This window comes from Myxine glutinosa, chromosome 3 (assembly GCF_964187855.1).
Source record: "Myxine glutinosa chromosome 3, kmMyxGlut1.1, whole genome shotgun sequence".
Classification (NCBI taxonomy): domain Eukaryota; kingdom Metazoa; phylum Chordata; class Myxini; order Myxiniformes; family Myxinidae; genus Myxine; species Myxine glutinosa.
The window spans coordinates 99,181,368-99,194,125 of record NC_136263.1 but is presented as its reverse complement, the minus strand read 5'-3'; the positions used below and the strand labels follow the sequence as shown (position 1 = coordinate 99,194,125).

Here is a 12,758-nt window from a genome sequence, read left to right as displayed (position 1 = left end):
CCAACCCCCTCCCCGCCATCGCGGGTGTCTCTCCAACTCACAATCCCACGAGATGTGTGGAAAGGACGACCCAAAACCAATTATCTTTTTGATTCGTATGTAAACATCAAAAGTAAATGACCTCGGCCAAAGTTCAAATGACGTGAGTTTAATGCATGAGAGAGAGAATTCCAAGCATGAGAGAATTCCACAAAGCTATTTGGGCGGTGTATAAGCCAACAGCTCGCTGTCTCCATCGATCGTGCTGAGGCCGTAACGCCTATTGGCTCAAAATCATTTTAACTGTTGACTTGGTAGTTTTTACAATGAAGGAAACATTGACAATGTTAAAAGTTTATTTTGTGATTGGAGATATGTTGTTTGAAATACAAAAGATATCGAGTTCAAGTAAATGACTGCCGTGATGGTTTCTACTTTCTAAACGTGAACTTCGCGGATCGCCATATGCAGATTCACCACGGACCCACGATGGATGTTTCTATACGTGAACGTACCCGTTTGTTTGCGAACGGGTATGTTTTTCATGGAAGTCCTTCACAAACTTGCTGCCCATGTCTGACGGGCGGCTGCAGGAATGTGGAATTTATTGGTTTTATGCTTTAGCATGCGCCGTATCTGCATTGCCTGTTTGCTTCTGGCTTCCCACCCGTGCGTATCACGGGTATCTCACTAGGGTATATAATTGAACCTGCTCTCTGTTCTTTCCATGTGGTGACAATCACCAAGTTTGAATTTCTACACTGTTTTGGAGATCGTCAAAAAAAATAAAAAAAATTTGTCCTCCATGAATAAGACACCATGTACTTTAATTATATAAAGGATATTGCCACAAATCTGTGTGAGGATTGGCATGGATTGAAAGTAGATCAGATAAATGAAAGGAGCAATCCTGCTGAAGATTGCTGTCATGGTAGGTTACTTGTAGCTGGAGGTGAACTGTCCTGTGGAGAGCAAATGAGGACTTCATTTTAACACCCCTTATATGTCAGGTTAGTAATTTGTTTAGGGTGCTGGAGATAGCTTGCCTCCTCTTCAGGAAGGACACCGTGGGATCTTCAACGCCCACCGACTAATGTTGGCAGACAGGACGCCAGTTTAACTTTCATTCGAGGGCCTTGCCCTAGATTTTGGTTTCGATCCGAATCCAGAACCGATCTGTAATGTAAACTGTTCAGCCTAGCGAAGGTATGCTCTCCACCGATGCCCTTCTAGGTTGTGGTTGGTTGGTTCCACCAAACGGTTAACCATGTTACCGAGGGTCGAGCCAAGCGATTTGTTTCCAGTTATCACGTAGCTTTGTGGTTTTCTTTCTTTGTCTGGAATAATGGCTTCAAGTTTCAGTGTGCAAGATTTGAAGTTTCTCACTCAGCTGTATGACGTACAGTAATAAATAAATATATCAGTAAGTAGTTGGAAAGACCTTTCGGTCCAAAAGAGCATTTAACTCGTGAAGTGCGTCGGCCATGACCAAATATGGTTCTTATGCAAATGAGTTGATAGTGACGTCGGACCAAATAACGAATCATGACCTTTCTTACAATATATTATACTCGGGGTAACTTATGAAAGCTTGCTTCTAATGGGTGGAGAGAATTCGATGACAAAAAGCATTCCTGGGCTGATAACCAGTAAATGCAGCACTTTATGGGTTAAATTGCATCAGATGTGGCAATAAATGCGAATTGTTGCTCACAGCTTGCCGGCTCAATGACAGAAAACGCCAATTGCATTTTTGCCGCCCTCATCCCTACCCCGTTTGAAATCCCATGCATGGGAAACGCAAGTCAAATGAATTCATGGAATCGGTAAAATATCTGGTAGTAGTGGTAGTTTTGTTTCATTCCCTTTCGCTCTCTGATTCTCTCTCGTCGCCCTTTGGTGATTTGACGCACCGCTCCAGAGGATTTCCAAGGCGGAGCATCCTCCCACCAACAAGTGGACCATATTGAGCCGGGGTTGTCGGGCGAATGAAGTAAAAAGATTCCGATCGGAATTTTTTTTCAATTTTTGCGTATTTCCTTTTGCCGAAAATTGGGAATAATTAATGTAGATGCGACAAGCCTGACAACTGTAAAAAAAAAATGGTAAAAGGCGTTATTCACAGGAAGTACAGAAAGCGGCGATCCTGTGGGAATAATAATTTGCATTTTGTGTGACGCAACTTCCGTTTCTGTGCGAGAGGGAAGGGTGTCTTTCTTTATTGGGTCTGATCGATCTTCCACGCTGAACAGAATGCCTTCCTGGGGTGATAGGGAGCGCGGCAGGGAGCGGTGAGATGGGAATACATTGATGTGTTGTTTTAATCGAAGATTATGGGGTTACTGTGTGCGTCGCGGTGTTGAGGAACGAAAAGAGATTGTCGTCAACATGGCGCCCGGCGAGCGACATGGCGGCTTAATGTTAATCGAGGCCACGTCACTCGTTGTTTCTCCGGACAGAATTCACGCATCGCAAGCAGGGAAATATCCGAGCTTCTTGACTGGAATTTTATAAAGACAGTAAAACATTGCTTTGTGATTTATTTAATTTTATTTTTTAACTTGCATACGTATTAAGTAGAACGAGTTGTAAATCCTTTATTTTTATATTTTTCCTCCATTTCTCAAGCCAAAGGAAGAAATAGGTAATTCTGTTCATCCGTGTTATTTATCAGGCAACATGTTTCCTCATCCATAAAAGCAAATTACCAAATTAGTCATTCGTCCAATAAATAAGTCGTATCTTCATGGTTACCAAGTTGTTTTGGAAGAGTTATAATATGAACATTTATAACAACATTTGCGCCAAAAATACAAAGCATGGGCGTTTTGAATTCAAGCACATGCGACCTTTTTATTTATTTATTTTTAATGTTGAAAGCTGCAGTCATGGACATTTTGAATACAAGCAACTGTCACTTTTAAAATGTTGAAAGCTCCAGTCCTCATCGAGGCCAGGCCTAAAATAAAAGAGCTGCATTGATCGAAAATTGAACAAAAAAGAGAATTGTCTGAAGTTTTTGAGGAAGTAAAAAAAAAATCTGCTTTTTGTAAAGGGGAAGGTTGTAGGTGTTTGGAAAGACATGAGAAGGTAAAGAGTTCGAGAGTTTGACAGTGGAGGGGAAGAAACGAACATCATAACGACCCACCATTGAGTTGCCAATGCAATGGCCACAAAATAATCATGAGATTTAGTGGCTTGTCGAGTATTCCATGGTCTCACTAATGGTGAAGGTACACGAGCTGCAAGTTCTTGGGAGCAGAAACTGAAGTAATATCTGTAGAAAAGAGAAAGAGAACCAACTTTGCGACGTAATTTGTTCGGGTCGAGTTGTGAGGTCAGATTGGGAGAGTTGATAAGTCGGATTATTTTTAATTCAATTCTGTCCAGTAAATATGTGGAGCTAGAACCTCCCCAGATATGAGAGCAGTACTCTGTACAAGGATGAATCGATCCATCATATAGTTGAAGCTATTGTTGAGAAGAGAAGAATCTTTGATATCTGAACAGGACTCCTAGTTTCTTTGAGGCAGACTTAGCTGTTTGCATAATGTGTGGATTCCAGGATATATTTGATGTTAGGGTAATACCTAGTAGGTTTATTGTACCACATTATTGCATTTAGCTACATTATGCACTTGGTGCTATTTTCTATTGTTCTCTCTTTTGTTCAACAGGCCTCACCGCCATCCTTGTGGTAGTTTTGCTGGCAATATTATTAACTGCATTTTCACTATATGTACATATATATAAATATATAAGAAATCGGGTGCTACTTTTGACTCACCCTGTGTATATATATATATATATATATATATATATATATATATATATATATATATATATATATATATATATATGTATATATATGTATATATATATATTTCACTGTGCGTGCTGTCGCCTCAGTCTACTGGAGCATCTTTGGCTGTGTATTCGTACAAGCATCCACCTAATATGTAGTGTGCTATCTGCTAATAATGATGATTTTATATTTGTTTGTATTTCTGCAGACATGGATGACCTCGTAAGTAACTAGCAGTCCTTATGTTGTATTTTTTTTTACTCTGTGAAGACTTCAACTACCACCATACTATACTAGCCACAAAAAGAAACTGCATTGTTAAAATTCTGTCTGAATTGGAAAATATAACAACAATGTAACATTTCTATGTTAACTTTAATAGGTGGATTATGAGACCATAACAAGATGGTAGAACTGCATTTGTAATGTCCATCACAGTGACATAACGAGTCCAAGTTCGGAGCAGGGGTCAAGCGACAGTGACACAAAGTCAATAACGGGTATGCCCACCGTGAGCATCGATAACGCAGATCGACCTGGAATGGTCTGGGCAGTGGTCACTGCAGTCTGGAACCTGTTGCGGAGATGGGTCACCCGTATCCATCTGTCCTGTCTTGGCATCGTCACACGTGGACGTCCTGAACGTAGGCCATCGGCAACGTCATTAGTGTTCTGGTAACGTCTCACCAATGCAGAAATGGTGTTTTGGTGACGATGGAAATGCACAGCCACTTGACGGTGAGACGTTCCCCCACGGATCATCCCAATAGCCTCATGACGCTGTGCAGTTGTGAGCCGTGGCATGACGTGCGTTTCATTAGCCACTTAATTTTTTTAACGATTGAAAATCAAACAATTAACATTACCAAAGTTAAAGCAATTTGTGACATTAACATTAACAAATGTGACATGTGCTCTATGCAGTTTCTCATGATGCACATGCAAAAACGGGTTGCACGTGCCCATACCGAAAGCATTGACGTCACGAAACGTGGCGCGTGCATACCTGTTGAATTCACTTCAATAATTGCCGTGTTTAAATCTGTATTTGTATACACAGGTGTTTCTAATATATAATTTCATTTTTTGTGCGCACAGTTTCTTTTTGTGGCTCGTATAGTTGGCTGGGAGATGGAATCACAGAAGGCATGAGCAAAAATGCCATGGCTGGTTGTTGCAGAGCCATCAGTCTGACACAATCGGTAAACTTCAAAATCCATTTTTCTAATAACGGTACGTTCTCCCTCGGGAAGTTGGTATAGAGTTAGTGATTTCCCCTCATCGCGGAAAGCAGACTGTATTCATGGAATCGGTGACTTGAAACGGAAAACTGAATCTGACATGAAAAATGGGATGTAGTAGGTTACTGAAAGAATTAAAGTCAAGATTAGGCCGAATTATAAGTAAAACGTAAATAAATACAATCACAAGGGATACAACACAACACAACAGGCATTTTAAGGCCATTTTCCCTGCCAGAGCGGGGGTGAGCCTTGCGGTCCCCATGACGATCTTCTCCATTTTGCCCTAATCACAATCACAAGGGATACTGCTGAAAAGAATCTCCAATGCTGGCCTAACATAATGAATAAAATTCCATCTAAATCTAAATGTGAAATTAGATTTTTAATTTGCCACAGTTTGTTGCAAATCTTTATGAAAATACAATCACCGGTGAAAACAAACGTGCAGCTTTTAAGAAACATTTTTTTAGCGGTGAAAAATCGTCGAAATACAGATGAGATTGCCAATAATAATTGTTAAAAGCATAAATAAATGAAGCACTGGCGTGTTTCTCAATGTACAACTTGTACATATTGCCACGTCTGTGTACTTCTTTTTTGGTACATATATGAGCCTATATGGACATCGTAATTAAGATTAATTTTGTTTGAAGAGTCACTTCCAAGTTCTCATGGATGCGGTTTCCACTTTTTTTTTTCCGACCTGCTGTTTATAATTTCATTTTTGTCATTATTATTATAAGCCATGTTTTCCCGGTGGCAAAATAAGCTGCCAAGGCGTGTCATGAAATGGTTTAGTTGTGGAGACTTGATGAAAATTGTGTCTTTTCCAATACAAGTGCACAAATAAATGCTTCTTTCTCAATTGACCAGTCCACCCGCTCACTATGGGAGAGGCAGGAAGGATCATTCCCTTTTGGGGAATATCGAATACGGTAGATCTATGGTCGTGTCTCAAGAACATTGAGTGTGTGTTCATTTACCAAGTGTCTTGTGGAGAGATAGTCAAGTGGTTTAAGCATTCAAGCAAGCACTCCATTCAAAACCCTTAAGTAACGGGTGGCTTGGCAAGCGCTAGCTAGCTGCTTGGTAAATGAGCACACCCCGGGCTTCCTCCCTTTCCGTTTCTTGTTAAACAGCAGGAGCAACTGTTTCAAAAGGCCTCCACGAAAAACGCCACGTTAGCGGTAGGAAGGGTCATGTTATTAACCCACCCCTTGTGGGGTATATAGAGCACAGTAGATCTTCGCTCAGTTCTGCAAGTAAAACTTACTTCACGGATGTCGGGATTCCTCCAAATTTCTTCATTTAGTGTTATAAACAGCATTAGCGACTGTTTAAAAAGCAAATCAAACGTGTTTGTGGTTTATAATATTTTTTTTACTACTGGTAGAGGTCGTTGGGCTGTTGCTTCCACGAAAACGCCATGATGAGCTATTTATAAACATTGACTCGATGTTTGTTCAAGGAGGAAAAACCCTTTGGGGAGGTTGGGGAGGGGGGGGAAATGAATTCACTACAACCTTCATTGTGTAACCCTTAGTCATCCTGTCCAAGTTTGGTTGAGATTGGATAAGCAACGACGGAATGTATTGTGGTCAAAAATCGTGAGACAGACAGACAGACAGACGCCAAATTGCATATTTTAGTATGACTAGGGCATGCCCGTACTATATCTATATCTAAAATTATATCCCCCCCCTCTATTTACATGAAATGTTTTGGTCCAAAGCGAACGGCTTGCGAGTACTGTGACAATCCCCCCCCCTCTATTTACATGAAATGGTTTGGTCCAAAGCGAACGGCTTGCGGAGTTTGGTAAAGAAATCGCCATAGCATGCACAAACGCGCAGGAAAGCGAAAGAATCGCAAATTAGTTTTAATTAGTTTTAAAACATCGTTTAACGCCAACATAGCGGCAACATAGTTTGCCAACGTGAAATAAATGAATACGCTCTCAAATGTGCCGTCCGAGGCAGAGTCTGTTCGCCACGTTCGGCACACGTGATAGCTCGCTGCTCTCTGATTGGTTGAATCGTTTTTTGGACATAGCTCGGTAACTACTTCTCCGATTAATATGAAACCTTGAAAAGGCACATCCTCGGGTCCCCAGCAATATACCTGGCAAGTTTAAAGTATATCGGACCCGTGGTTGTCGAGAAACAGCGGTCACAGACATACAGACATACAAACATACAAACATACAAACATACAAACATACACACAGAGATTACTGGAATTATAGATAGATGATAACCAAACATGAAACGGAATTTAGATATTTGGAAATGGAAAAGGCACTTTTCACTTAGCTATATTGGAAGGAATGAGCTTTCCATCCACCATCTCTTGTTCCTCTGCTTCTCTTGGCTGCTCTGATTAATGATCTTGTCATAGTTCATATCTCTCTGGTTATTCTTAGTAAGTGACCTCAACAACGCATAATTTTGATGTTCACACACGCCAAGTGGCAGGAATGGCAGCCTACCCTTTACTACGGACATTCTTTATTCACCAAATCTGATATCAATTCTTCCTGGTAGTATTTCCGGTTTATACCTTCCTTTCTGCAGCTATCTTATTTATTCTCCCGTCCCTGATCACTGAAACTTGCCACAAGGAAATTTATGTCAGAAGCTGTTTTGACTAACCCAACCGAGTAATGCTAATTCACTCTGAAATGTGCAGATCAAGTGTATTATCCAAGTTTGTGTTAATATCCATGGGCAAGCCAGAAAACATTTTCCTCGTCCGAAGGCTAAGCTCTCCATCCATTCTCCTTAAAGTCCTGGTGGCAGATTGTTCAGACCCGTCTCTGGTGTCCCAACCCCACCAAAACAACACAGACTCAAGACAATTCAGAATATCTCAACTCTGTTCCACCTTTTCTCCACCTTATCCCATCATACTGCTAACTGGACTCGTACCACAGATATCATTGGTCCCTGTGTTAATCATGCTCTGCTGCTGTTGCCTGCCTGCTCATTTCAGCCTGTTATTCTCACCTGAGGCTGCGCCCATCCACCTGAAATATGGCTAACACCGCTATGCTTCTTCGGTACAAAAACATACTTTCAACTCCAGACCAGTAAACTTTCTTTCAATTATCAGGAAAGTAATGGAATCCATCATCGCTGCTGATATTCTTTCCTCTCTGACCATAAGTTTGCATTAATCTCTAACCAGGGGGCTCTAAATCTCCAAATACATTGAGCTGTCTCCATGAACAGATCTCTGGCATACAACACTGTCTGGCATCTTGTTCTGCTTGCCAAGCTCACTGTCTGGAATATACAAGTACTTAAATTATAGATATTTTTAAGAAAAACGTTTGTCCAGCTTTGGCCCTGCTTCAGCGACACACCCAGGTGGCAGTGTCCTCATCTAGCCCAAGTTTGTGAGCCCAGTCCTCATCTATGTAAACGACCACTCAAATGCTCTCGAACAGCCTCTCTTCCTTTTTGCAGATGTCTCCACACTGTGTTGTACAGTACCCAACACCCCCACCTCACTCGTAGGCAAGCACCACCTGCATCACTGTTTATTTAGGAATGCTTAGATACTGGTCTGCACCAAAAATTGGCCATGTGGGACTTTACCGTTTCTTACCTTGTATAAGATTCGTATGTCTTAACGTAGTTTAAACTTTTTAGGAAGTGTGTAATACTGCATTGCCTTGAGCATAGGCATGAGATGGGAATTGTACAGTTGTTTTGGGAGTTTTTCATATCCGTTTTGCTGAAACAAAACTTGTCTGTACTGTGGCAGGTTGAGTCGCAGCCGGAGTTGCAGTCGAAGGAGCCGCAGCAGAAGCCACAAAAGGAAAAGGAGCTGTTCACGGAGCAGATCAAGAAGTAGAGAGAGAAGCCCAAGCTGTACTCAGCAAAGAAGCTGGACCAGGAGTCGAAGCCGAAGCCGAAGCCGTAGTCGCAGTCGAAATTCGCCATTTAGAAGTCGGAATCGAAGGTCTCCACCGAAAATCCGAAATCGGAACCGTGGGTCTCCATTGAAAAGCAGTAGCTACAGCCGTAGCCGCAGTCGCAGCAACAGTAGTGATCGTAGGTCTCCTCTACGAAACCGCAACCGTAGGTCTTCTCTAAAAAGTCACAGCCCCACCAGCCCTGACTGCCGGTCTCCACTTAAGAGTCGTAGTAGTAGTCGTGATCATCGGTCTCCACTTAGAAGCAGCCGTAGCCCTAGCCTCGATCACAGATCTCCAGTGAAGAACCGCAGCCGTAGCCGCATCCGCAGTCTTAGCCGCAACCGTAGATCTCCCCACAGAAGTCGTAGCCGCAGTCCTGCTGCATGGAGTCGCAACCGTAGATCTCCTTTTAAAAATCGAAATCGTAACCAAAATTATGGCGCCTCAATCAAAAGCCCAAGTCGTAGCCCTGCATTTGGGAACAGGCAGGCACAAACCAAAAAACGACTTGGAAAGACGTTTTGGGACGTACATGATCTCCCACGATTTGACAAGAACTTCTATCAAGAACACGCAGATGTGCTCGATCGCACAGAGGTGAGTTGAGTAGGTAGAAATTTTCCCTTTTCACCAAGGTCATGTATTTATTAATGTTTTTTGTTTGGGGCCATTTTAGTACTACCTGTTTTTGTCCCCCGTCGCTCAGCGGAGCGAAAGGGGGACTGTGGCTTTCCCCTCCGTCCGTGTGTCCGTCCGTCCATGTGTCCGCCCGTGCGTGCGTGCGTAAGCGAAGGACCGCATTCGAATTTGGTGTGTGGGTGCAACCCACGTCAAAATCCAAGATGGCCGCCGCCATGTATGTATGTCTGATGCCATGTATGTCTGAACCTTGTAACCTGCATATCTTGAAAAATAAGCGAAGTACCAACTTCTAATCTGGTGTGTGGGTGTATCTAGGCATAAGGAAGAACGCTATTGAAAATTGGGTCGCCACGTCAAAATCCAAGATGGCCGCCACCATATATATGTCTGAAACTTGTGAGATGAATATCTTGAAAAATAAGCGAAGTACCAACTTCTAATTTGGTGTGTGGGTGTATCTCGGCATAAGGAACAACGCTATTGAAAATTGGGTCGCCACGTCAAAATCCAAGATGGCCGCCACCATATATATGTCTGAAACTTGAGATGAATATCTTGAAAAATAAGCGAAGTACCAACTTCTAATTTGGTGTGTGGGTGTATCTCGGCATAAGGACGAACGCTATTGAAAATTGGGTCGCCACGTCAAAATCCAAGATGGCCGCCACCATATATATGTCAAACTTGAGCGAAATATCTCGAAAAATAAGCGAAGTACCAACGTCTAATCTGGTGTGTGGGTGTATCTAGGCACAAGAGAGAACGCTGTTTAAAATTGGGTCGCCACGTCAAAATCCAAGATGGCCGCCGCCATGTATGTCTGATGCCATGTATGTCTGAACCTTGTAACCTGCATATCTTGAAAAATAAGCGAAGTACCAACTTCTAATCTGGTGTGTGGGTGTATCTAGGCATAGGGAAGAACGCTATTGAAAATTGGGTCGCCACGTCAAAATCCAAGATGGCCGCCGCCATGTATATCTGAACTTTGTGAGATGAATATCTTGAAAAATAAGCGAAGTACCAACTTCTAATCTGGTGTGTGGGTGTATCTCGGCATAAGGACGAACGCTATTGAAAATTGGGTCGCCACGTCAAAATCCAAGATGGCCACCACCATATATATGTCTGAAACTTGTGAGCGAAATATCTCGAACAATAAGCGAAGTACCAACGTCTAATCTGGTGTGTGGGTGTATCTCGGCATAAGGACGAACGCTATTGAAAATTGGGTCGCCATGTCAAAATCCAAGATGGCCGCCACCATATATATGTCTGAACCTTGTGAGCGAAATATCTTGAAAAATAAGCGAAGTACCAACTTCTAATCTGGTGTGTGGGTGTATCTAGGCACAAGCAAGAACGCTGTTTAAAATTGGGTCGCCACGTCAAAATCCAAGATGGCCGCCGCCATGTATGTCTGATGCCATGTATGTCTGAACCTTGTAACCTGCATATCTTGAAAAATAAGCGAAGTACCAACTTCTAATCTGGTGTGTGGGTGTATCTAGGCATAGGGAAGAACGCTATTGAAAATTGGGTCGCCACGTCAAAATCCAAGATGGCCGCCACCATATATATGTCCGAACCTTGTGAGATGAATATCTTGAAAAATAAGCGTAGTACCAACTTCTAATTTGGTGTGTGGGTGTATCTCGCCATAAGGAAGAACGCTATTGAAAATTGGGTCGCCACGTCAAAATACAAGATGGCCACCACCATATATATGTCTGAACCTTGTGAGCGAAATATCTTGAAAAATAAGCGAAGTACCTTCTGGTGTGTGGGTGTATCTCGGCATAAGGAAGAACGCTATTGAAAATTGGGTCGCCACGTCAAAATCCAAGATGGCCGCCTCCATGTATGTCTGACCCTTGTGAGCGAAATATATCATAGCATGTTTTCTGCGTGTTCCACTTTGTCAACTCACATCACTTCCCCGACGGGGGACCTAGGCGTAACGCTTGTTTAGTACACCTTTAGTATTTATTCAGTACTTATTTAACAATAGCCATTTTCGTACACCTTTAGTACTGGTTCGTTTTCTTTTCTCTTGTGCAAGTATATTTTTTCAGTCATTTCCTCTGGATTTGCGTTTAAAATCCGATACTTGTGCTGTTATTTTACTGAACATTTAAATATTTCAGAAGTTTACTTTCTTGTTGATTGTGCTTTTATCAGTATCTCCGCCACTGAAGGTGGATGGAGGTTGTATATTCACCGTTGTTTGTTTGTGAGCAGGATATCTCAAAAGGTTAGACGGGTTCAGCCAAAACTTGTGGACAGGTTAGGTGCGTGACGAGGACCAACACATTCGATTTTGGTGAAGATCTGAATATAGATTCGGATATGAGAATTATTTATTTTTTAAGTGATTCTTCACCATTGAGAGATAGGGCCAAAAACGATATATAGCACGATATCTCAAAACGTTTTCGATGGATTTGGATAAAACTTCGTGGACAGGTTGGGTGTGTTCGTGGTTGATTCGTTTGTGGACGAATTAGATTTTCCGATCTGCATCTGGATAGTGGAAGGAATCTTTATAATGATTCATCACAATTCAGAGATGGGGCCAAAAACTATATATAGCACAATATTTCAAAAAGCGGTGGACGGGTTATGGCAAAACCTGGTGGATTAGTTAGGTAGGTGATGAGAACAAGCCGATTGGATTTTGGTTGAGTTCCAGATCCAGGTGAGACCTATTAGTGGTATATAAAACGTAAGCTGTTCAGCCTGGTGGAGGTATGTGCTCGACATAGTGCTGTTCTATTTTTATATGCATGGCAAGAAGTGTCTGTGCTTGTTTGTTACCTTCGAAAATCTAAGGCTTTTCAAGTACTCATATAAAAACCCGTCAGAAATATGGGCTGGAACAGTTTCTTTGGCGGTGCAGCCTTGTGAGCTTGCCAAAGTCTGAAGCCTCGGCCTAGTGTCGGGTGTGTTTATATCTTTTTTATTTATTAGACATCCTACGGATGTAAATGGACACTCGTTCAACTCTGCGCGTGTTGCACATCACGTGCAGCAAATTTCACCTCCCTGTGCCTTGTATTTTTTTTTTTTTATGCTACTGTACACTGCCCTTGAGGCTTGGATTGCAAGCCACCATCTACATTTCCAATAGAAGAGATAAAATTACTCTTTTATGGAAAATGTTTTT

The 12,758-nt window shown here is 42.1% G+C and overlaps 1 protein-coding gene across 4 annotated transcripts in view; it reads left to right on the top strand.

Moving 5' to 3' along the window:
• The first annotated feature begins 2,134 nt into the window (after positions 1–2,134).
• Positions 2,135–12,758, top strand: part of LOC137423341 (putative ATP-dependent RNA helicase DDX5) — a 38,489-nt gene continuing 27,865 nt past the window's right edge. For all 4 annotated transcript variants that reach the window (XR_013622862.1, XR_013622863.1, XM_068110376.1 and 1 more), the window contains exons 1-2: positions 2,135–2,270; positions 8,797–9,547. Coding sequence is in view for 2 of the 4 variants with exons in the window: in XM_068110376.1 (XP_067966477.1) it covers positions 2,233–2,270; positions 8,797–9,547 (789 nt within the window). In the remaining 2 variants the exon portion in view is untranslated. The remainder of the gene's footprint in view (positions 2,271–8,796; positions 9,548–12,758) is intronic.